Source organism: Hemitrygon akajei, chromosome 1 (assembly GCF_048418815.1).
Source record: "Hemitrygon akajei chromosome 1, sHemAka1.3, whole genome shotgun sequence".
Classification (NCBI taxonomy): Eukaryota; Metazoa; Chordata; class Chondrichthyes; order Myliobatiformes; family Dasyatidae; genus Hemitrygon; species Hemitrygon akajei.
In genome coordinates, this window is record NC_133124.1 from 47,125,620 (window position 1) to 47,151,298 (window position 25,679).

Here is a 25,679-nt window from a genome sequence, read left to right on the forward strand (position 1 = left end):
CAGAAGGTCTTGAATCATTGTGGATAGAGCAAAGGAACTGCGAGGGTAAAAAGACCCTGGTGGGAGTTGTATACAGACTCCAAACAGTAGTAAGGATGTGGCCTACAAATTACAATCAGAGATAGAAAATGCATGTCAAAAGGGCAATGTTACAATAGTCATGGAGGATTTCAATATGCAGTGAGATTGGGAAAATCAGGTTGGTGCAGAATTACTAGAGGGGGAGTTTCTGGAATGCCTATGAGATAGCTTTTTAGAGCAGCTTGTGGTTGAGCCCACCAGGGGATCAACTATTCTGGATTGGGCGTTGTGCAGTGAACCGGAGTTGATTAGAGAGATTAAGCTAAAAGAACCCATAGGGGAGAGTGATCATAATATGATCGAATTCACACTGAAATTTGAGAAGGAGATTTTAAGTCAGATGTATCAGTATTTCAGCGAAGTAAATGAAATTACAGGGACGTGAGAGAGGAGCTGGCCAGCCATTGATTGGAAATGAGCACTGGCAGGGATGACAGCAGAGTAGCAATGACTGGAAATTCTTGAAGCATTTCAGAATGCACAGGATACATATACCCCAAAGAGGAAGAAGTATTCTAAAGACAGGATGACACAACTGTGGCTAACAAGAGAAGTCAAAGTCAATTGAAAAACGAAAGGGAGGGCATATAATACAGCAAACAATATTTAGAGTATTGGGAAGCTTTTAAAAACCAACAGAAGGCAACTAAAACACTCATTAATAAGGAAAAGATGGAATAAGAAAGTAAGCTAGCCAATAATATCAAAGAGGATACTGAAAGTTTCTTCAGGCACATAAATTGTAAAAGAGGCGAGAGTGGATATCAGACCACTGAAAAACAATGCTGGAGAGGTAGTAATCGGGGACAAGGAAATGTCAGATGAATTGAACAAGTATTTTCTATCAGTCTTCACTGTGGAAGACACTAGTAGTTTGGTGGAAGTTCCAGGTGGCAGGGATCATGAGGTGTGTGAAGTTGCCTTTACCAGAGAGAAGGCTCTTGGGGAAACTGAAAGGTCTGAAGGTAGATTAAGTCACCTGGACCAGGTGGTGTACTCCCCAGTGTTCTGAAAGAGATGGTTGAAGAGACTGTGCAGGCATAAATAATAATCTTTCAAGAACCCCCCCCCCCCCAAGTTCAGGCAGGAACTTGGAAGCATAAATTGGAAACCGATGTTCTCAGGGAAACGTACGGAGGAAATGTGGCAAATGTTCAGGGGATATTTGCGTAGAGTTCTGCATAGGTACATTCCAATGAGACAGGGAAAAGATGGTAGGGTACAGGAACCATGGTGTACAAAGGCTGTTGAAAATCTAGTCAAGAAGAAAAGATGAGCTTACGAAAGGTTCAAAAAACTAGGTAATGATAGAAATCTAGAAGATTATAAGACTAGAAGGAAGGACCTTAAGAAGGAAATTAGGAGAGCCAGAAGGGGCCATGAGAAAGCCTTGTCAGACAGGATAAAGGAAAACCCCAAGGCATTCTACAAGTATGTGAAGAGCAAAAGGATAAGACGTGAGAGAATAGGACCAATCAAAGTGTGACAGTGGAAAAAGTGTGTATGGAACCGTAGGAGACAGAAGAGGTACTTAGTGAATACTTTGCTTCAGTATTCACTACGGAAAAGGATCTTGGCTATTGTAGGGATGACTTGCAGTGGACAGAAAAGCTTAAGCATGTAGATATTAAGGAAGAGGATGTACTGGAGCTTTTGGAAAGCATCAAGTTGTATAAGTCACTGGGACCAGACAAAATGCACCCGAGGCTACTATAGGAGGCAAGGCAGGAGATAGCTGAGCCTCTGGCGATGATCTTTACATCATCAATGGGGATGGGAGAGGTTCCGAAGGATTGGAGGGTTACGGATGTAGTTCCCTTCTTCAAGAAAGGGAGTAGGAATAGACCAGGAAATTATAGACCAGTGAGTCTTACTTCAGTGGTTGGTAAGTTGATGGAAAAGATCCTGAGAGGCAGGATTTATGAACATTTGTAGAGGCATAATATGATTAGGAAGAGTCAGCATGGTTTTGTCAAAGGCGGGTCGTGCCTTACAAGCCTAATTTAATTTTTTGAGGATTTGACTAAACACAATGATGAAAGTAGAGAAGTAGATTTAATGTATATGGATTTCAGCAAGGCATTAAATAAGGTACCCCATGCAAGGCTTATTGAGAATGTAAGGAGGCATGGGATCCAACGGGACATTGCATTGTGGATCCAGAACTGGCTTGCCCATGGAAGGTGAAGACTGGTTGTAGACAGGTCATATTCTGCATGGACATTGGTGACCAGTGGTGTGCCTCAGGGATCTTTTCTGGGACCCCTACTCTTCATGATTTTTATAAATGACCTGGATGAGGAAATGGAGGGATGGGTTAGTAAATTTGTTGATGTCATGTAGGCTGGGGGTGTTGTGGATAGTGTGGAGGGCTGTCAGAGGTTACAGAGTGACGGTGATAGGATGCAAAACTGGCTGCGAAGTGGCAGATGGAGTTCATCCCAAATAAGTGTGAAGTGGTTCATCTTGGTGGGTCAAATATGACGGCAGAATATAGTATTTATGGTAAGACTCTTGGCAGTGTGGAGGATCAGAGGGATCTTGGGTTCCGAGTCCATAGGACACTAAAAACTGCTGCACAGGTTGACTCTGTGGTTAAGAAGGCATATGGTGCATTGGCCTTTGTTAATCATTGGATTGAGTTTAGGAGCCAAGAGGTCATGTTGCAGCTATATAGGACCCCGGACAGACCTCACTTGGAGTACTGTGCTCAGTTCTGGTTGCCTCACTACAGGAAGGATGTGGAAACCATAGAAAGGGTGCAGAGGAGATTTACAAGGATGTTGCCTGGATTGGAGAGCATGCCTTATGAGAATAGGTTGTGTGAACTCGACCTTTTCTCCTTGTAGCGACGGAGGATGAGAGATGACCTGATAGAGGTGTATAAGTTGATGAGAGGCATTGATCACGTGGATAGTCAGTGGCTTTTTCCCAGGGCTGAAGTGGCTAACACGAGAGGGCATAGTTTTAATGTCCTTGGAAGTAGGTACAGAGGAGATGTCGGGGTAAGTTTTTTACGCAGAGAGTGGTGAGTGCTTGGAATGGACTGCCGGTGATGGTAGTGGAGACATATACAATAGGGTCTTTTAAGAGACTCCTGGATAGGTACGTGGAGCTTAGAAAAATAGAGGACTATGGGTAACCCTAGGTAATTTCTAAGGGAAGGACATGTTCAGCACAACTTTGTGGGCCGAAGGACCTGTATTGTGCTGTAGTTTTTCTATGTTGATATGTTCCTAAAGACTGGAAAATTGCAATTGTCACTCCACTCTTCAAAAAGGGAGAGAAGCAGAAAGGAAACCATAGGCCAGTTCGTTTGACTTCAGTGAAGATGTTGGAGTCGATTCGTAAGGATGAGGTCTAAGGGTATTTGGAGGCACGTGATAAAGTAGGTCGTAGTCATCATGGTTTCCTGAATGGAAAATCTTACCTGACAGATCTGTTGGAATTCTTTGAAGAAATAACAAGCAGGATAGACAAAGTAGAATTGGTTAATGTTGTGTATTTGGATTTTCAGAAGGCCTTTGACAAGGTGCCACACGAGCCTGCTTAACAAGCTACAAGTCCATGGTATTACAGGAAAGAATTGTGAATGGAAAAAGCAGCGGCTGATAGGCAGGAAGTAGAGTGGGAATAAATAGAGCCTTTTATGGTTGGCTGCCGGTTGCTAGAGGTATTCCGCAAGGGTCTGTGGGTGAACTAATTCTCTTTACGTTATATGCCAATGGTTGGTGGAGGGGGCAGGTTGTTTTGATGAAGTAGAGAGGCTACAGAAGGATTTAGCTATATTACGAGGATGAGCAAAGAGATAGCAGATGGAATAGAGTGTCGGGAATTGTATGGTCATGCACTTTGTTAGATGAAATGTAAGGGTTGACTATTTTCTAAATGGGGAGAAAATACAAAAAAAAGAGTTACAAAGGGACTTTGGATTCCTTGTGCATGATTTCATCAAGGTTAATTTGCAGGGTGAGTCTGTGGTGAGGAAGGCAAATGTGATGTTAGCATTCATTTCAAGAGAAAAGCAGGGATGTAATGTTGAGACTTTATAAAGCGCTGGTGAGGAGTCACTTGGAGCAGTTTTGGGCTTCTTATTTTAGAAATGATGTGCTGAAACTGAAGAGGGTTCAAAGAAGGTTCACGAAAATGAGTCATGGATTGAGAGAATTGTCATATGAAGAGCGTTGGATGGCCCTGGGCCTGTATTCACTTGAATTCAAAGGAATGAGTGGTGACCTCATTGAAACCTATTGAATGGTGAAAGGCCTTGATAAGGTGGATGTGGAGAGGATGTTTCCTGTGGTGGGAGAATCTAACACCAGAGGACACAGCCTCAGAATAGATGGATGTCTTTTTGAATGGAGATGAGGAGGAATTTCTTTATCCAGAGAGTGGTGAATCTGTGAAATTCCTTACCACAGGCAGTAGTGTGGAAGCCTAGTCTTTATGTATATTTAAGGCAAAAGTTGATAGATTCTTGATTGGTCAGGATATGAAGGAATATGGGGAGAAGACAAGAGATTGGGGCTGAGAGGAAAATCGGATCAGTCATCATAAAATGGAGGAGCAGACTCAATGGGCCAAATGGCCTAATTCTAATCCTATATGTTATGTTCTTATATAATAATTTTGTGTAGCTGCAAGAATACACATTGCTTACATATGTTATTTACCAGCCTCAAGAATCATGTGGTTAATAGATAGCTCTGAAATTGACTTGGATTACTTCCTTGATTCACCTGAGAGTAAATAACAACTTTCATTCCAGCCACCGCGCTCTCCTCCTCCCCCCCCCCCCCCCCACCCCCCCCCCCGACCTTACATCTTCTTCAAAAATTTCAGTTTTGGTCTGTTAAGCATGATGTGCTTGAACAAATTTAGGTTGCTCTCTCTCATCCTTGATCTTCCATCTGAGCTGGCATCCAGTAAGACTCTTTGCCAGAAGCAAAACTTTGCAGAGTGTAGACAGCTGATCTCTGCTGGGACTCGTGACAGAGAGTGTACTCTTTTCACTCAGTCTGATGCCAACACATCTGCCTTCTGAATTCCTCACAGAAACTTAAACCATTGCTTCTCTACTGTCATCCCTGCCAGTGTCCCCCTCCAGTCAACTTTAGCCAGCTCCCCTCTCATGCCTCTGCAATTCCCTTTACTATACTGTAATACTGATTACAGTATTCTTCAGCTCTAGCTTCTCCCTCTCAAATTGCAGGGTGAATTCTATAATATTATGATCATGGGTCCCTAAGGATTCCTTTACCTTAAGCTCGCTAATCAATTCCAGTTCATTATACATCACCCAGTCTAGGATTGCCTGTCCCCTAGTGGGCTCAATGACAAGCTGCTCTAAAAAGCCATTCTGTAGGTATTCTACAAATTTCCTCTCTTGGGATACAGCATCAGCTTGATTTTTCTAATCTACCCGTATATTGAACCCTCCCCCCCCCCCCCCCCCACACCGCATGGCTATTGTAACATTGCCCTTATGAAATGCCTTATCCATTTCCCTCTGGAATTTATATCCCAAATGCTGGTTACTGTTCAGGGGCTTGTATAGAACTCCCATCAGCTGCAGTTTTGTAACTCTAGATAAAAGATTCTACATTTTCCAATCCTATGTCACTTTTTTCTAAGGGATTCGTTTCATTTTTACCAGTAGAGCCACCTCACCCCCTCTGCCTACCTGCCTGGTCTTTCAAAGCGATGTGTATCCTTGGATGTTAAGCTTCCAGCTAGAATCTTCTTTTGGCCGTGATTCTGTAATTAACATCACACCTGCCAATCTGCAACTGCGCTACAAGTTCATCTACATTACTGAGCAAACTGCATGCATTCAAACATAACACCTTCATTCCTGTATTCATCTTCCTTTTTGATCTTGTCCCCCTTTTACATTGCAACTCATCCCATTGACTTCAATTTTGCCCTATGATCTGCCTATGCTTCCTCATAGTCTCACTACACTCTGTTTGTAAACCAACTGCCCCATCTTCAGTCCTATCACTTAGGTTCCCACCCCCACCACCCCCTGCCAAATTAATTTAAATCCCCCTGAACAGCTCTAGCAAACCTGCCTGCAATGATATGGGTCTCCTTTGGGTTTAGATGTAACCCATCCTTTTCCTACAGGTCATCCATTCCCCAGAAGAGATCCCAATGATCCAGAAATCTGAACCCCTGCCCCCTGCACCAGTTACTCGGCTACACATTATTCTGCCAAATGCTCCAATTCTTACCCTCACTGACGCATGGCACAGGCAACAATCGGAGATTACTACCTTGGAGATCCTGTTTTTCAACTTTCTACCTAGCTCCCTAAAATCTCTCTTCAGGATCTCCTTGTGCCTTCTACCTGTGTCATTGATGCCAACATGTGCCAAAACTTCTGGTTGTTCACATTCCCCCTTTAGGATGCCATGGGCTTGATCCGAGACATCCCTGACCCTGGCACTTGGAAGGCTACATACAATCTGGGTGTCTCTATTCCTCTAACTTTGGAATTTCCTATCACTACTGAAGTCCTGTTCATCTCTCTTCTCTTCTGATCCACAGTGCCAAACCCAGTCGCAGCAGACCCCCACCCTTGGCAAGCCATCCCCTGCAATTGTATCCGAAACGGTATGCTAATTGTTAAGGGAAACCGCCAAAGGGGTACTCTGTACCGGCAGCCCATTTCCCCTTTCTTCTCCAGACAGTCACCATGTGACCTGCATCCTGCCACCTAGGGGTGACTACCTCCCTGTACCTCCTGTCTATCACTTCCTCAGTCCCCTGTATGAGTTGTAGGTCACTGATCTGCAGATCCAGTTCCTTAGCGCATTTTCTGAGGAGCTGCAGCTCAGTGCACCTGGTGCAGACGTGGTTGTCTGGGAGGCAGGAGGCCTCCCAGAATTCTCACATCTCATACACAGAGCAGAACGCAGCCCCTGGAGACGTTCTCGCTACACTAACAGTGCTCTTACACAAGAGAACTGAAGAATAAAAAAGAAGAAGGAAAGGAAGCTTATTAGAGTGGTGGTAAGGAAGGCAAATGCAATGTTAGCATTCATTTCAAGAGGATTAGTATGTAAAAGCAAGGATATGATGCTGAGTCTTTATAAGACCTCAGTCAGACTGCACTTGGAGTATGATGAGCAGCTTTTGGCTCCTTATCTAAAAAAGGATTTGCTGGCATTGGAGAGAGTCCAGAGGAGGTTCACAAGAATGATACCAGGAATAAAAGGGTTAATGTATGAGGAACATTTGATAGAACGTTTGTACTCACTGCAATTTAAAAGAATGAGAGGTGATCTCATTGTCTATCAAATCTTGAAAGGCCTAGATTTAGATATGAAGGGGATGCTTACTACAGCTAAGAATAGAGGAACATACATTTAATACAGAGATGAGGAGGATTTCTTTAGCCAGAGGGTGGTGAATCTGTGAGTTCATTGCCATAGGCCAAGTTATTGCTTATATTTAAAGTAGAGATTGATAGGTTCTTGATTAGTCAGGGCATCAAAGGATACGGGGAGAAGGCAGGAAAATGGGGTTGAGAGGGATAATAAATCACCATAATGGAATGACAGAGCATATGATAGGCAGAATGGCCTAATTCTGCTCCTATGTCTTATTGTCTCGTGGATATTATTACCTTGGTGCTTTGATCTATGCTCATAGGTACATGCAGTGACATTTTAATACTTTAAGTTGACAACAGGGAGTTTATAAAATATATAAAAACGTCTCCAGGGGGAAACATTGTGTCAGGCATGATTCATTCCTTTCAGCATAATGCTCTCCTGGTTATATTCAGAGTGTCATATACATTGACACATGCATTCATGCCTGAGAGTATAAGTTTATACTAATCCTTATTTTTTTGGCAATGATGCTTTAGTTCATTCTTCCACTCAATGGGGCTAAATCCACCAGAGACAATGAACAAAGCCACACAGAAAATAAAGTAAACATCCTATTGTAGAACTATTCCCTCAGACATTGATGCAATGTGCCTGTGATGCTTCTGCAAGTAAGTTTTTCATTGCATCTGTGCATACATGCACTTTCACATATGACAGTAAGCTCGATTTTGACTTTGGCTACAGTTGTGTATGCTTGCCATGCTAATATTAAGACATTCAGTTTCATTAAAGTTGACAGAAATGGAATGAAATGTGTAAATGCTTCTCCGTCACACACTTGGCACATAAAATCAAGGACAAACTTCCATTGTCAATGCAAGCTTTCTGATTAGCAGTGATTACTGGATAATCGTGAATATGTTGTCCATGTTTTTCAATTGTTGACTGTATGCACATCCTCATGATTTCCTGATGCTGTCAGCCAGCAGTTGGAAATCTGTTGGAAAAGTAAACCCACCTTTGTTAGACTTACAAACGTTTGTACTTTTCCACATTGACAAATACAAAACTTGTGATACAAGGATGGTAAAAAAATAAAATGTTATTAAAGTTCAATAAAGGCAAAAAAAAACCATTGATGTTAAGTCTTTCTGTCGATTAAACCAGTGGAAGGTATGTTATTTAGTTCTATCTGAGATAGATATGGAATAAACTGTTGTGCATAGACTATCATGAAACATGAGAGAGAATTTGTAATCTCTGCTGGTGTGACACTAATAGCTGAGTGCAACAGAGCATAAAAATCTAATTTTATTCAGTGGTGTGCCATGCGGATCAGCAATGCCATCTGAATACATAGACTGATGCCAGTTTGCCTGGTTCTCTATGGGTTTACTTATTGGCGAATCCAAGCCATTGCCTCCAGAATTTCAAAATGTATGCTTTAAAGCAAAGAATAAAGTCAGTAATGCTTTTTGAAAATTCCATTCTGGCATTTTTATTCTTTGCTTAGTTGACTTTACAGGAGTTATGAAAGACGGCATTCCCTACCTATGCCATAGCTTGACGCCATATTCCTCTTTAAATTAAAAACAAAGTGCTTTTGTCCTGTGATAAGCAGAAGACAAATCAAATTTACTCCCTTTGCCCCATCTATACTTCCAAATTGCATAATTACAGTCACGGCACATAAAATGCACTAATACACTGTATATCACATGGCAGGGCAGAAGTAATCTCTATTCATTGCCTGACTGTTCAGTGTTCAGCCTATCTACCCATGTTAGCTTCATATTCAAACTATGTGAGAAGGAATATGTCTTTCCTTTTGTTATTTTTCACAATAATTCAGCTCATATTTTATCATTTGGTTTTCCAGCAAAATAGTAAAATTTAGAGCAGTTGTTGCACTGACTGCTGAGCGCAGCAGTCAGAATTTGTAGTATCTGGCCAAGGGGAGGCAGAGGGTTATGGTGAGGCGTGTCTGTGAGGGGAGTAGTGTTGATGCAGGATGGTGTGGGTGGTGTGAAGCAGCATTGATTGGCATCAAAGGTCTAACCCGTTACATGGCATCATGCTGAAAGAACACAGCTAGACTCAGCTGAAAGAAAAGTCAAAAATGGTTGTCACATTTGTAATTCTAGACTGAAATTTGCAATTTTTATGCCTATCACAAAATTTAAAGACACAACTTGGGCTGATTATTCTGCACAATACCAAGAGAAGGTTATTTGTCAGAAGTGCAGTCTTTAGGAAGAAGTACATTCATATTAGGATATATACATATATATTGTGTTGTAGTGTTGTAAATATTCAGAGTTGATCTGATATCCTGGTCAGCAATCCTTTAAAGATCATATGAACTTTCCACACATTCAAATGCCATTAGTGGATCATATAGTATGCAAACTGGTTAATGTGTCTGAATCTCATGAGTAACTTAGCATTTTCGGGCGTGTTGAGGATTTGAAATGAAGTTCATGATTGCAAGCAAATTATTTAAGGCAAATTGTTTACAGACGAATCATCGCCATAATCTCTTTATTTGTATGTTCCTTTAAATTAATGAAAATGAAATAGAACAGCCAGACATGGGAATTATGGTGTATGATAATACTTAATACCTTCTTATGAAAATTGGCTTCCAACACTGAAATATTAAATTTATTGAGCATTTTTATGTTTTTATCATACAGTGTAATTTCTAGGGTTTCGTCTCTTCATTAAGATATAAGCATTCGTATGTTGGGTAAAGATGGCTAAGGAACTAAGGAGAGCTGTCCGGAACTTCTTTACAATGAGCAATAAATATTATTTGTATCAGCAAACTCTAATGGGGAAAATGGTTTATTACACATAGTGCACTGCGTAGTGCATTAACATTATTATTGGCAGGATCAAGACTGAAAATTACTAGGGTCAGGAAAATTGTTATATCACCTGGTTTTAAATAGCTTCGATTAATGCACTGTTCTTAGTTAAAGTGAACCTGTAATGGTTTTTCAATTGACGTAGCTGTGAATTTAAGCGCACCTGTAGCTTTACTACTATAGGTGGAGTCATCACAGGGAGACAGGTGCAAACAGCAGAAGCTCTTTTAGTGGAAATGTAAACTTAACTGTTTTTATTCTCTGTTGACAGTTCCAGTGGAGCCTGTGACACAGGAACTGAGGTAAGGAAGCTATGGGCCATATATTCCCCATTACCATTGATAAAAGTTATTGATTGATTGCCACAATGCTTTGTAGAATTTCAATAGATTTATCTACAAACCATCATATATAAGTTTTCAATGATTTAACTCCTTGGTAACAGACAATGAAGAGAATGTACTGATAAACATTTAGAATTGGTTGCAGCAATTTAATCAAGTAATCATTACCATTAAAGGCAAGATACACAAGCACATGCACACTCATTCTTGTAGTAGGATGTACACACACACACACACACACACACACACACACACACACACACACACACACACACACACACACACACACACACACACACACACACACACACACACTACATCCTCTCTACCCCACCTACAAACATATGCAAATTGATAGAAAGACACATATATACATATTTCTCAGAACAATGTCTTAAAATAAGGAATAGATTCAGGGAGTGTATTTTTAAATATTAATTTTTTTTAAAGTTAGCAAACAGAGTTTCATTTGACAAGATAGGAGATCCTGTTAAATCAATCAGGAAAGATGATATCTGCATCTGTGGTAGCGGACAGGACATTTCCTAGCCTAGATTTACTGCTGGTGGGATTTTAACTAATGAAGGCTTTAACTTTCATCCAAAAATAAAAAAAATCTTCTTTGTTTATTAAGTTATTTTAGCAACCCTTGAGAAGCCAGTTAATCTAGGGTAGCAGGTTGTTACCATTTCGCTATGGATAAAAGTTCAACTGAAACTCAATGGAGGGAGCTGTCCAGCATTTCAGATAATGAATGTTATGGATGGCATTGAGCTCAGCATACGAAGATCCTTAGCCTGTGATAAACACAGGGAAGGTTGAAACTTATGCCTTAGTCTTCCTTAAACACACAAAAAATTGTGTTCTTGCTCAGAGCTACTGTCTATCTGCCTTGTATATATAAATGAGATTGAAGTACCACTGGAAGTTTGGCTTCAGTAAAGGAGTACTTAAGATGTCCTCAATGGAAAGCATCATCAGAACGGTTATATAGCAACATTTTAAGTTTCCTTTGAAGTTGAAAATTCCATCTATAAGTTTCAACATTAAGACAAAAAATAGTGTGATCTATTTGTGAAAGTGTACACTAATGTAACAAAAAAATGCCAGGGATGCATTTTGTCATGTTTACATAATTGTTTATGTGGCATATTCTTAGTTGCTACTTCTGTGATGTTTTTCCAAAATAGATTTTCCTTCTTTGTGGCCTTTTGGCATCTGACTGACTTGCTCTTTGCACTTGAACTTTAGACTTGCCCAGTCATACACTTCACATGTATACATACATTTCACACATGTTCATGCATGCAGTCATCCTTGCAGATTAACACACACACACACACTTCTGCATGAGTCACTGGAGAAAGGCTAAAATGGAGGCTATAGGCTTTCCTCCCAGCTCATGGACACACCTTGGAGAGACCTGCACAGTTTCTTGAACACGATCAGTTAGATCACTATTGCTAATTATGCCAAGCAGTTATCCATGAATGAAGTATGTTGAAAAAGATGAAGAATATATCAGTTTTTGGGAACTAAAGTGACCTTGTGTGGCAGCAGCTCAGGTAACCTTTACGTTGCTGAAAGCAACAATACAGTTCATTGTAGCCTCATATAACTCAATAATTAACTACGTGTGAGCTCAAGTCCTTTGATCAATATTCTACAAATATCATTGGATCTGAGACACAGTTTATTTTATTTGAGATTCAGTACAGAGTCAGTTCAGATCCAGTCCTTTGAGCCACGCCACCCAGCAATCCCCCAAATTAATCCTCACCTAATCATGTGATAATTTACCAATTAACCTAGCAACTGGTACATCTTCAGAGTGTGGCAGAAAACCAGAGCGCCCAGAGGAAACCCACATGGTCACGGGGAGAAAGTACAAACTCCTTACAGGTAGCGGTGGGAATTGAACCCAAGTCACCTCTACTGTAAAGCATTGCGCTAAGCAAAATATTTAAATGCCAAAATAAACTGTGCTCCTGCCTCAGGCAGATACCTAGGTCCAATGTTTGGAAAAGCCATAATGACGGTGGGGATGGGGGTCTCACTATCACCTGTTTTGCCTGGCGGATGACTTTAAACAAAGCTGCTTCACTGTGAGAGTAGGCTGATGCTCTGCTTATTGAATTATATGACTTCACTCCGTTACTCATTCTGAGAAGTGTGAAGGCTGCCTGGAGATGACTCATTTTAAAAAAAATGGCTTTTGTTCATTGCTGTCATGCAACAAAGTTCCTAAAAAACAGGAACTAGCCAGGAAAGGAACTTCAAAGTTCAAAATTCAAAATAACATTTGTTATCACAGTTCATACATCCCACCACATATAATCCTGAGATTCTTTTTCCTGCGGGTATACTTAGTGAATTTAGTTCAACTTCGTTTAACTGCCCCAAAATGCTCCAAACTTATTAAGCATTGAGTACAGGAATTGGGGTGTTACTTTAAAGTTGTATAAGACATTGGAGAGGATAAATATGGAGTATCGTGTGTAGCTCTAATTTATTGACAGGAAAAATGTCAATAAACTTGAAAGACTGCAGAAAAATTTACAAGGATGTCGCTGGGACTTAAGGATCTGAGTTATAAGTAAAAGTTAAATATGTTAGGACTTTATTTCCTACAATGTAGAAAAATGAGGGGAGGACTTATAGAAATATTCAAAATTCTGAGGGGCATAGATAAGGTAAATCATGGAGGCCGTTTTTCCGGGGGTTGGGTGAGACTAAAACCAGAGATAATCAAACCATAAACAAGAGAAAATTTGCAGAAGCTGGAAATCCGAGCAACACACTCAAAATGCTGGAGGAACTCAGCAGAGTAGGCAGCATCTATGGAAAAGAGTGCAGTCAATGTTTCAGTCCAAGACCCTTCATCAGCACCCTTCGTTACGCCTGATGAAGGGTCTTCAGCTCGAAACATTGACTGTTTTCCCTTTTCCATAGATGCTGCCTGGCCTGTTGAGTTCCTCCTTCATTTTGTGTGTGTTGCTACAGTACAGTACAGGTGACGCGAGTTCAATTCCCGCCATAGCCTGTAAGGAGTTTTTATGCTCTCCCAAAGACATAGGTTAATTGTTCATTTTAAATTGTTCCATGATTAGGCTAGGATTACATTGGGGGATTGCTGGCCGGTGTGGCTCGAAGAACCGAAATTACCTGCTCTGTGCTGAATCTCAATAAACAATAAATAAGTACAGGTCAGAAAATTTTAAAATCAGGTAATAGGAATTCTTACACAACCCTGAATTACAGTAGAAACAGAGGGGTGTTGAAAGATAATGGGTTGGAGATAATTACTTCTAGGCCCATAAAATATGTAGGATGTGCAGCAATAATGATAAAAAAGAAAATGGTAATAGGAATTAAACAAAGATAGTGTGTTACCCATTAATCTAAGTTTGCAGTTGTGTATTTATGGTTAAATTTAAAGTTACTGATAAAATAATTAAATATCGTTATGTCTAAATGTAGAAGTTTGGAAGAAGCTCAGCAATTTTTATGACTAAAACCATTTATAATATTTAAGTAAGTCTCAATCCTAGACTCCTTTCTTAAGAAAGCAGTGTTTAGCTGGCTGTCAAACAAGGGGTGGGAGTGGGAGAGAGATTTTCACAGACTTGACTGATGAAAACATTCCAAATGTCACAGGGAAAATCTCAGAAAGGCATTCCTGCTCCTTATGCAGCTGATGCCGTACTGAAAGAATTCATATCCTGAAAGGGCAGATATTTGAGCTGATTTTGTGGGGGTTATTCTGGGAGACAAGAGGATAAAGCCATTGAGTTTCATGTTGGCTTGAAGGTTATCACTTTTTCCTTCCGCACAAGAAGTTTTTGGACTCAAGTATTGATTCAGAATTTGAACTCACAAGTTAGGCTGAGACTTTTGTTCACGCTGGTCGGCTGGTACATTGTAAAAGATGACTTCCATCTGATGAACTTCCTAGCAGGGTAATCCAATACAAAAACTGTTCACTATTCATTGGATAAGTAAATGGCTTCCAGTGTTGGAAGAACTATTCTGTGGAAAAAGTGTGCATAAAAACAAATGTTTATATTGGCCCTGACACAGCCATTTGTCAACTGATACACCTTAGATGCTACCAGAATATATTAAAATTATTCTGGGGAATTTTAGGCCCAGGGTATTGCATGTAACTCATTTAAATAATTCCCTATTTTGGCACCTCTGAAATATCTTTCTACTCCAGGCCATTTGGTCTGCCGATTAGCCAAAACTGAGTTTACAGTTATATGGCAATCAGACAGAAATGTGAATTTGGGAGTCTCCAATTAATTGCGGAGGTTAGCTGAATTAGCCATAAAGACTCCCAGAGGGTACTCCCTCCTGCTTATTGCTAGATTATAGAAGAACAACACAAATAGGAAGAGAAGGTGGACACATGATACCTAGAGCCTTCTCTTCCATTCATAAGGTCATTGCTGTTCTTATGTTCACCTCAGTTCCACTGTCATTCTTGTCCCCTATAACACATTTTTTTAAAAAATCTCGGCCTTAGATATATTCAAAGATTCAACCTTCCTATCTGCCTGGGCTCAAGAATTCCAAAAGTTCAAAGTCCTCCAAGAAAAAATAGCTCCCCTTTTTTCCAATTAGGTGTGCACTCCCTTAATGTGAATCTACGTCTCCCAGATCTAGATTTTTTTCCAGAGGGAAAACATGTTCTCAGTATCTTTATTCCTTTTGTGATGAAGATCCAACATTCTATTATCTTCCTTAATGACTTGCTGGACTTAGATGCTGCTCTCTGTGCTTCATCTATGAGTACCAAATCCTTCTGTACAACAGCATCCTGCAGCCTTTCCCACTTAAAGTATTAAACAAAGTGAATATCACCACTGACCACAAAGATTGAGCACACCTGAGACTGACACTAAAATGCTTTCCCTTTTCTCCAAACAAAGTGAATTACTTCACATTTCCCTATAATGTACACCATTCGCTTACCTGTCTATATCCCTTGGCAGACTTTTTCCATCAATGGCAAAACATTTTCCCACCTTTCTTTGCTTCATAAACATAATTGGCCACAAAAACTGAGGGCTTTCATCCAACTCAATTACTATTGCTTACAAATATGTGAAGCTCCTGGGGCTATTGCACCTTAATAATTATATCTTGCCATATTGATAATCTCACCGACTGTATCAATCTTGTTCCTTGTTAATAGAACCATCCCAACTATGTTTCTTTCTATCATTCTGAAATGTCAACTTACCTGCAATATTTAGTTCCCAGCCTTATCTCACTGTAACGGCAATGAGTTCATTCACACTTTATTTCTCTTCAAGCAATCAATTCAGCTATCTTATTCAAGTTGCCTTCATGTATTGAACCTTTAATTTTGTGTTAATACTTTACTATGCTGGCGTCGATAGATGTATGGATAGATATTATGACACTGTTAAAAGTAGAGCAAAGAGTCTTCCTCATGTCCCAGATAGTATTTCTCCTTAACCTAACATTATTGAGGAACAAACTATACCATTGCTCATCTTGCAGAAGAGATTTTGTTGAGCACTATTATCACAAATACAAAATAAAACATTCTCTGTGATATATTTCAGGATTCCTTAGAGTGATTTTTTTTTCACTCATTGTTTCTCCATCTTTTCTTTTTCCTGGGTCCTGTCCTGATACGGATGTTGAATGTCGATGTTTCAAGCTCTTTTGTTCCAGTGAGCCTCCTGTTCAGTGCATTCACAGAAAACACTGTCACTATATAAATTATTCCGTTTATTTTCACTAAGTTACAGAAGAGTCGATTCATATACCAGCTTTCATTAGTTCATTTGATGACCTGCGACCTTTCTAGGATATGTGTCAGTCAGTGCCATGCTGTGCATTTGCTGTTTGCTTGGCTTGCATTTCCTGTGCAGGTTCTAACCTTTAATGTTAGAACTCATTCATGTCACTGCGTCTCTGAGTTCTTGAGCAGAGTTAAGCCCCGTTTCTTCTTCCTGTTCTTCAACAGTAAAAATGCAAACTAGCTCACTGACTGTTTCTGGCACTGTTCCATTCTATGCCTTTTTCAAAAGAGTAAACTGTGATCCAGAACTGAAGTCTGCACTACAGGATTGGTATGGGCACTAATTAAATTGCAGCAAACAGACAACATTGAAAACTCATGCACCAGGTAGTTTCCATGACATTGGACCACATTGTTCGGAGCCCAGTTGTGAAACTGAGATAAATGGAATCCCTATATGTTTGGCTGACACTCATTCCAGCAAGTTTGGATTTGCCACCAGAAATAGAATGCAGGTACTCCTTAATTTACTAAAGGGTTGTTTCACCGTAAAATGTTTCATTAAGCAACAATTCATAACCTGAAAAGACATTTCCCACTAAACTAAACACAAAATTTCTGGTTTCATTCTGTACCGTTCTGAAGAACAACAGATTTCACATCATATAAGACAGTGATAAAAAACCTGATTCTGATTCTCACTTCAAGAACTTTAACATTAAAAAGTATTCAAAAATACATCAATACAAATATCAAAAAGCTTAACATCATATATTATTTTATTAACAATTAAATTATAACATTATGTAAAGATATATAGTTTACACTTTCAGAATACTAAGCAGAAGAATATTTCACCTGAGAACTGGGAGTGTGCCACAGGGTCATAGCGTCATGCTATAGGGAAACAGGTCATTCAGCCTACTGTGTTTAGGGATCAGTGGGCACCAATTGGTAATAATCCTATTTTCCAGCCCTCTCCTTTAACCGTCTATGCCAAAGAGATTCAAGTGCCCATCTAGACACTTCTGAAATGCTGTCACTGACTCTGCTTCCAAATGTTTTGTTTTTGTTTCTCCATTGTCTCTTTTCTTTTTGGCCTTCCATTCATTCATCTGGGCTTTGGTCTTTGCATCCTCTTTTACAAGCAGCTTTTTGTCTCCCAACTGATGTTCATGAAATAACATTAATGCATGCAGAGTCAATTCTGATACGTTATACTCACAGAAGCCAAGTGCTTGCAACTTTCTTGAAGATCCTGGAACTCTGCTCCAGCTAAAAACTAGGAGCTTAATGTCCAAGGATACACATTGTATCAAAACAATAGGCAGGAAGGCAGAGGGGGCGGTGTGGCTCTATTGGTAAAAAATGAAATTAAGTCATTAGAAAAAGGTGACATAGGGTCGGAAGGTGTTGAATCGGTATGGATAGAGATAAGGAACTTCAAGGGCAAAGAGACACTAATGGAAGTTATAGACAGACCCCAAACAGTAGTAAGGCTGTGGTTTAAAAGTTACAAAGAGAGATAGAAAATGCCTGCCAAAAGAGCAATTTTACAATAGTCATGGGGGATTTCAATATGCAGGTAGATTGGGAAAAGCAGGTTGATGCAGAATTACTAGAGGGGGAATTTCTAGAATGCCTATGAGAAGGCTTTTTAGGGCAGCTCCTGGTTGAGCCCACTGGAGAAGCGGCTATTCTGGATTGGGTATTGTGCAATGAGCCAGAATTGATTAGAGAGCTTAAGGTAAAAGAACCCTTTGTGGTAAGTGATCGTAATATGATCGAATTCACCCTGAAATTTGAGAAGAAGAAGCTAAAGTCAATATTACAGTGGAGTAAAGGGAATTACAGATGCATGAGAGAGAAGCTGGCCAGAGTTGATGGGAAATGAACACTGACAGGAATGATGACTAAGTAGCAGTGGCTGGAATTTCTGGAAGCAATTCGGAAGGCATGGAATATATACGTCCCAAAGAGAAGGAAGTATCCTAAAGTCAAGATGATTCAACCATGACCAACAAGGGAAGTTAAAGGCAAAGAGAGGGAATATAATAGAGTAAACATTAGTGGAAAGTTAGGGGATTGGAAAGCTTATAAATACCCAAAAAAAAGCAACTAAATAATCTTAAAGAAGGTAAACCAAACCAGCCAATAATATTAAAGAGGATACCAAAAGATTTTTCAGATACATAAAGTGTGAAATAGAGACAGAAGTGGATATTGGACTACAGAAAACAATGCTGGAGGGATAGTAATGGGGTGCAAGGAAATGGCCAATAAACTGAATAAGTATTTTGTGTCAGTTTTCACTATGGAAGACTTTAGCAGTATGGTGGAAATTCCAGGTGTCAGGGGTCATGAAGTATGTGAAGTTACCACTACTAGAAAGAAGATTCTTGGGAAACTGGAAGGTCTGAAGGTAGATAAGTCACCTAGAGTACATGGTGTACACCCCAGGGTTCTGAAAGAGGAGACTGAAGAGATTGAGAAAACATTATTAATGATCTTTCAAGAATCTCTAGATTCTGGAATACCTCTGGAAGACTGGAAATTGTTAATATCACTTTATTCTTCAAGAAGGAAGAGAGGCGGAAGAAAGGAAATTATAGACCAGTTAGTCTGACCTCAGTAGTTGGGAGGATTTTGATGTCGATTGTTAAGGATGTGATTTTGGGGTACTTGGAGGCACATGATCAAATAAGCTGTAGTCAGCATGATTTCCTCAAGGGAAAATCTTACCTGACAAATCTGTTGGAATTCTATGAAGAAATAACAAGCAGGATAGACAAAGGAGAATCAGTTGATGTTGTGTACTTGGATTTTCAGAAGGCCTTTGATAAGGTGCCACACATGAGGCTGCTTAACAAGCTACGAACCCATGGTATTACAGGAAAGATTCGAGCATGGATAAAGCAATGGCAGATAGACAGGAGCCAAAGAGTGGGAATTAAAAGAGCCTTTTCTGGTTGGTTGCCTGTGACTAGTGGTATTCCACTGGGATCTGTGTTGGGACCGATTCTTTTTACATTATATGTTGATGATTTGGATGATGGAATTGATGGCTTTGTTGTAAAGTTTGCAAAAGATACAAAGATAGGAGGAGGAACAGGTAGTTTTGAGGAAATAGGGAGGCTGCAGAAGGACAGAGACAGATTAGGAGAGTGAGCAAAGAAGTAGCAGATGGAGATTGTGTCAGGAAGTGTATGGTTTCTTCTACTTTGGTAGAAGAAATCAAAGAATTAACTGATTTCTAAATGGTGAGAATATACAAAAAACTTGAGTTGCAAAGGAACTTGGAAGTCCTTGTGTAGGATTCCCTAAAGATTAAGATTCCCTAAAGATGCAGGTTGAGTCTGTGATGAGAAAGGTGAACGTGATGATTGCATTCATTTCAAGAGGACTAGAATATAAAAGTAAGGGTGTCATGTAGAAACTTTATAAAGCACTAGTGAGGCCTCACTTGGTGCAGATTTGGGCCCCTTATCTTAGAAAGGATGTGCTGAACCTGGAGAGGGTTCAAAGCAGGCTCACAAAAATGATTCCAGGATTAAACAGCTTGTCCTGTGAAGAACATTTGATGGTTCTGAGCCTGTATTCACTGGAATTTAGAAGAATGAGCAGTGACCTAATTGAAACCTATTGAATGGTGAAAGGCTTTGATAGAGTGGATGTGGAGAGGAAATTTCCAATGATGAGAATGACTAAGACCAGAGGACACAGCCTCAAAATAGAGTGGTGTCCCTTTAGAATGAAGATGAGACAGAATTTCTCTAGCCAAGGAGTGTAAACCTGTGGAATTATTTGCCACAGGCAGCTGTGGAGGCCAGGTCTTTATGTATATTTAAGGCAGAGGTTCATAGATACTTGATTGGTCAGGACATGAAGGGATACAGGGAAAGGCAGGAGCTGTGGACTGAGAGGAAAAACGGATTAGCCAAGATGAAATGTCGGAGCAGGGTCAATTGATCAAATAGCCTAATTCTACTTCTATATCTTATGGTATTATGGTCCAAAACTAAGCCACATTTCACAAGTAACTGCCTGACTAACATCTCAGAAACTTTCTCAGATATGTTAACTACAAAAATTGTTGTAGCCAGACCACTGCTCTCTCATTTTCATGATTCCTCTGAGCAGCACAGTACTTCCTTAGTCCAATGTGCTTTCCAACCCAAAGCACAGAGGCAGCAACACTTGTTTTTCTTTCTGTTGGAAAGCAGTTCCTGGTGTACAGCATGGAGACAATTGAGTCATCATCCTGTACTTATTTTGCTTCCAGTTGACTCTATTGCAGGGGATGTGGCATGCCAACGGTAGATGGATCTCCAATCAAGTTGTCATTGTCTCAGCCAATCATGCCCCCACTAAGATGGCCCTCATGTTTTTACCACGTACAAGCCCAAAATGTCTTGTTAGTTGTATTTCAGTATTACAAATGTTATTCCTGCAGGAGTTATCCTTACCTCAATATAGGTTCTTTCTTGGATATCTGCAGTCTTCAAGTTCTGTATCATTGAAATGTCATTCAAACTCATTTTGTGGAATGACTGAAACAGCCGAGTCAGTCCAATTCCATTCTAATTAATTTGCTGTTCACTTCTGGTGTAAGGCATATTGATTGTCTATTGTCAATTTTCACATTGTAAATTTCAAGTCTACTCAGTCCTGCATCACTCTGATCATTATCAGACTTTTCATCAACAGCATGCAGGTTAGTGCTCTTTTTGAAACTGCAACTTGACTTTCGATCTTTCTCTCTTTCCTGTGCAGTCCATTTATTTTTGCCTCTTTGACATGCTCTTGGTATGTGACCTACTTTGTTGTATTTTCTGCAAATTTTGGTTTTGATCCAGTGTGAGCCCCTGTGACAAAGGTAGCACAATTTTTTTTTGTCCAGGTTGGTATCTGTTTAGACTCTGCAATTTTGTTCAAGCTCACTTGCGCTCCTGTCTGCCATTTCAATTGATGCAGCAATTTCTTTTAAATAAAACTTGTGCTTCAGATTGCACTTGTTTTGATGCTTTCTTGTAAGATTCCATAAACTAAGTGATCTCTTGGTGCATCATTAAGCCTATCACTGAACTGACAACGCTCAGACAATTTCTTCAATCCAGCCATGTATGCTGAAATGGACTTCTCTTCCTTTTGATTCCCCTTATGAAGCTAAAAATGTTCTGCAATCATCAATGATTTCAGATCTAAATGTTCCAGTATTACTTTCACAATAGCAGCAAAGTTCATATTGGCTAGTTTGGTTGGAACAGTTGAACTCCTAAGCACACAGTATGCTTTTAAATCCAATGCTCTCAGCAAAATTGGCACTCACTTATCGTCAACCATTCTGTTTACTATAAAATACTGACTAATCTGCTCAGTATATAATATCCAGTTATCTGTTATGTAATCAAAAGTGCCAATCTTTCCGATAGAGCCAGCCATTTCTGCTCATTTTATTTTATGATTATTATCATCTGGTACTCACTGCTTATGAACAGTGTTCCTTCTAAGGTTTGTGCATGTGCACATGCACACATCCTTTGCTAACAGTGCATAAAGGAATTTAAACTGCGCACAGAAGTTTATCACCCACTACCTCGTTGGTATGTTAAGTATATTTCACAATTGTACACAATCACATATTTTTTCAGCTTCTGATGTGGACGGTGTTGACAGCGTGGAGTTTGCAATGAAGATTTTAGAACAGGCTTTATACAGTCTTTATTAAAGAGATTATCGATTCACTATGTCAAATTCCAAAGACACAAAAGAACTGCTAGATCATTTAAAACACAATGACTTAATGAAAGCTTATGAGGTCAGGAGCGTGCAGCTATGAGAAATATTTATGTACAATACAGAAATTGGTGTTACCCTCGTGTATTGTCTGGAGAAGAAGAAGAAGAAGAAAGCCCTTAACTCTGAGTGGAATCATCAGGACGCTGTCGTGACGGCATTTTTTTTTAGCAGGCTTTCTTATTTTTACGAGACTGAGATGCGAGCTCAATGCTCAACCCAGCACGGATGGAAAGTGTGCAAGGGAGCCGGCTGGATTTGAACTCAGGAGCCTTTGCTCCAAAGTCTGGCGCTGATGCCACTATGCCACCAGCTGGCCCAGTGGGAAGAAGTGGAGTGATATTTGGAAACTTGAATTTTTAAAGTGTCATTTAACAAGCCAATCACATATGAACAATGTGCAAAAACTCCAGCAAGAAAATCCTTCGTTACACGCTACAGGGCTGCTACGTATGTTTTGTGAGAGTGCAGATGAACAAGATCGAAAATGATCAAACCCAGAGAAGATCACGGTTCTTATTGACAGTGTTTTGCTAGCTGTTAAAATGAATACCCTATATATGAAATTCAATATGCAAATATCATTACCACTGGGAAAAAAATTGCACAACACAAGATTTTTGCATGCACTGGCCATTACAAATTAGAGGGAACATTGTTTATGAACCTTTGAATTCGACCATTTTATGCTTTTTTAACTCTATCGTCTTTCCTGTTGTGGAGAAAATCTGTTGCTTCAAAGGAAATGAAAAGTGCTGCACCTTTTTAAAAACTCAACCATTTTTTGCAGTGCTTTTTTTAACGAGCGTCTCACTGAGCTTCAACATACCTCATTGCCACTGTCATGTTTTGTAACTTCTAAACATTAAACTAATTAAAAGCAAAAAAGACGGGAGCCAAAGAGAACTTGTTCAGATGTAACTCTCGCTTCGGCGAGCGGCTTAATATAGGGGATGATAACAATAGACAATAGGTGCAGAAGTAGACCATTCGGCCCTTCGAGCCTGCACCGCCATTTTGAGATCATGGCTGATCAATTACTATCAATACCCGGTTCCTGCCTTGTCCCCATATCCCTTGATTCCCCTATCCATAAGATACCTATCGAGCTCCTTCTTGAAAGCATCCAGAGAATTGGCCTCCACTACCTTCCGAGGCAGTGCATTCCAGACCCCCACAACTCTCTGGGAGAAGAAGTTTTTCCTTAACTCTGTCCTAAATGACCTACCCCTTATTCTCAAACCATGCCCTCTGGTACTGGACTCTCCCAGCATCTGGAACATATTTCCTGCCTCTATCTTGTCCAATCCCTTAATAATCTTATATGTTTCAATCAGATCCCCTCTCAATCTCCTTAATTCCAGAATGTACAAGCCCAGTCTCTCTAACCTCTCTGCGTAAGACAGTCCAGACATCCCAGGAATTAACCTCGTGAATCTACGCTGCACTTCCTCTACAGCCAGGATGTCCTTCCTTAACCCTGGAGACCAAAACTGTACACAATACTCCAGGTGTGGGCTCACCAGGGCTCTGTACAAATGCAAGAGGATTTCCTTGCTCTTGTACTCAATTGCCTTTGTAATAAAGGCCAACATTCCATTAGCCTTCTTCACTGCCTGCTGCACTTGCTCATTCACCTTCAGTGACTGATGAACAAGGACTCCGAGATCTCTTTGTATTACTCCCTTACCTAACTCTACACCGTTCAGATAATAATCTGCCTTCCTGTTCTTACTCCCAAAGTGGATAACCTCACACTTATTCACATTAAACGTCATCTGCCAAGTATCTGCCCACTCACCCAGCCTATCCAAGTCACCCTGAATTCTCCTAATATCCTTATCACATCACACTGCCACCCAGCTTAGTATCATCAGCAAATTTGCTGATGTTATTTTCTATGCCTTCATCCAAATCGTTAACGTAAATGGTAAACAGCTGTGGTCTCAATACCGAGCCCTGTGGCACCCCACTAGTCACCACCTGCCATTCCGAGAAACACCCATTCACCGCTACCCTTTGCTTTCTATCTGCCAACCAGTTTTCTATCCATGTCAATGCCTTCCCCCCGATGCCCTGAGCTTTGATTTTCCCCACCAATCTTCTCTGTGGGACCTTATGAAAATCGAGGTACAATACCCGGTTCAATGCGAGGTACAATAACCGTCTAACTTCCTGGTTACATCCTCGAAAAACTCCAACAGATTAGTCAACCTCCTCAGCCCGGCCAAACTTAAGAAATCTCATTTGGGTGGATACTGCGTGATGTGCCCCCTGTTACAAATCAGTACCACGAAATAACGAACAGTATACAATATGCGATTAAACAATTGAGCTTTATAATTCTTAATTTGACTATATTGTTAGTAAAGAAAACAAAAAAAAGAAAAAGGGCCCATTCTCATGAAACAATCTAATGCGCAACATTGAAGCTGACTGATAAGGCCGTTCGTGCACCATCGACCTCCTTCGATCATCGCTGACCTTTGGACCCTCGCTCCAATCCACTCTGTCCGAAGTCTACCAACTCTCTCCATTCGCGTCTTCTCTCCCTGCTCTCCATGGCAAAAGACCGTGAATTCCCAGCTCCCAGACACACAAGAAAGAACAACATCCCGCTCATTGGCTAGCATGTCCCGTTATCTCTAGTCATAACCCAAACATTACCGCTACAGAGAAACCATTACCTCAGCAGTGGAACATTACAGAGAAGCCATTACATTAGCAGTGTAACCTTACAGCATGTTACATAGTTTTTGTTATTTTTAAGTGAGATGTGCACATATCACGTGGTGGTGTGATGATGTATACAATTAACATACATACAGATAACACACAATGCATTACATAAACAACAAAGAATACTTAATCAACAACAGATATTCAAGTTTGCTCAAATATTACTGAAATATTAAATACACAACAATGCAAGATTTAACAAATGTCTGGTGCTCACTTCACACTCGTCTTTTCCACTTGGGTTCATTACAACCAACGTAGTATTAATGCTCACACTCTGCCATGATTTGATAGAGGAGGTGTAACCTTTAGAACTGCAAGGCATTTCTAGAATACATTTTGATTAATGCTAACAAAATGCAGATCATTGTCATCACAGTGGGGACAAATTGCTAAAGGAGAAAGAAGGCTTCAAAGATAGAGAAGATCACAATTTTCATTATAGCAAAAAGTTCATTGCAAAATGGACAATATGTACTCTAAAGACTCAATGGTATTGTAATGAAAATTTGTAAATTGGATGTGTGTAAATTATGGAATACCTGTATTACCATAATATAAATACAAATTCTCAAAAACAGAAAATTTGATTAAGTAGAAACCCAAAATCTCCCACAGTTTCTACAACTGCCAAGTACTTCCATTTTCAATTTATTTCCTTAGAATGACAATTTTGCTTTCATAACAGTTTAGCATCATTACTATTTGATCATTTATTATAACTACA

The 25,679-nt window shown here is 40.0% G+C and overlaps 1 protein-coding gene across 2 annotated transcripts in view; it reads left to right on the forward strand.

Annotated features, from left to right (window-relative positions):
- st18 (ST18 C2H2C-type zinc finger transcription factor) overlaps positions 1–25,679 on the forward strand; it is a 188,604-nt gene that overhangs the window by 62,773 nt on the left and 100,152 nt on the right. For both annotated transcript variants that reach the window (XM_073042528.1, XM_073042539.1), the window contains exon 4: positions 10,566–10,596. In XM_073042528.1, coding sequence (XP_072898629.1) covers positions 10,566–10,596 — 31 coding nt within the window. The remainder of the gene's footprint in view (positions 1–10,565; positions 10,597–25,679) is intronic.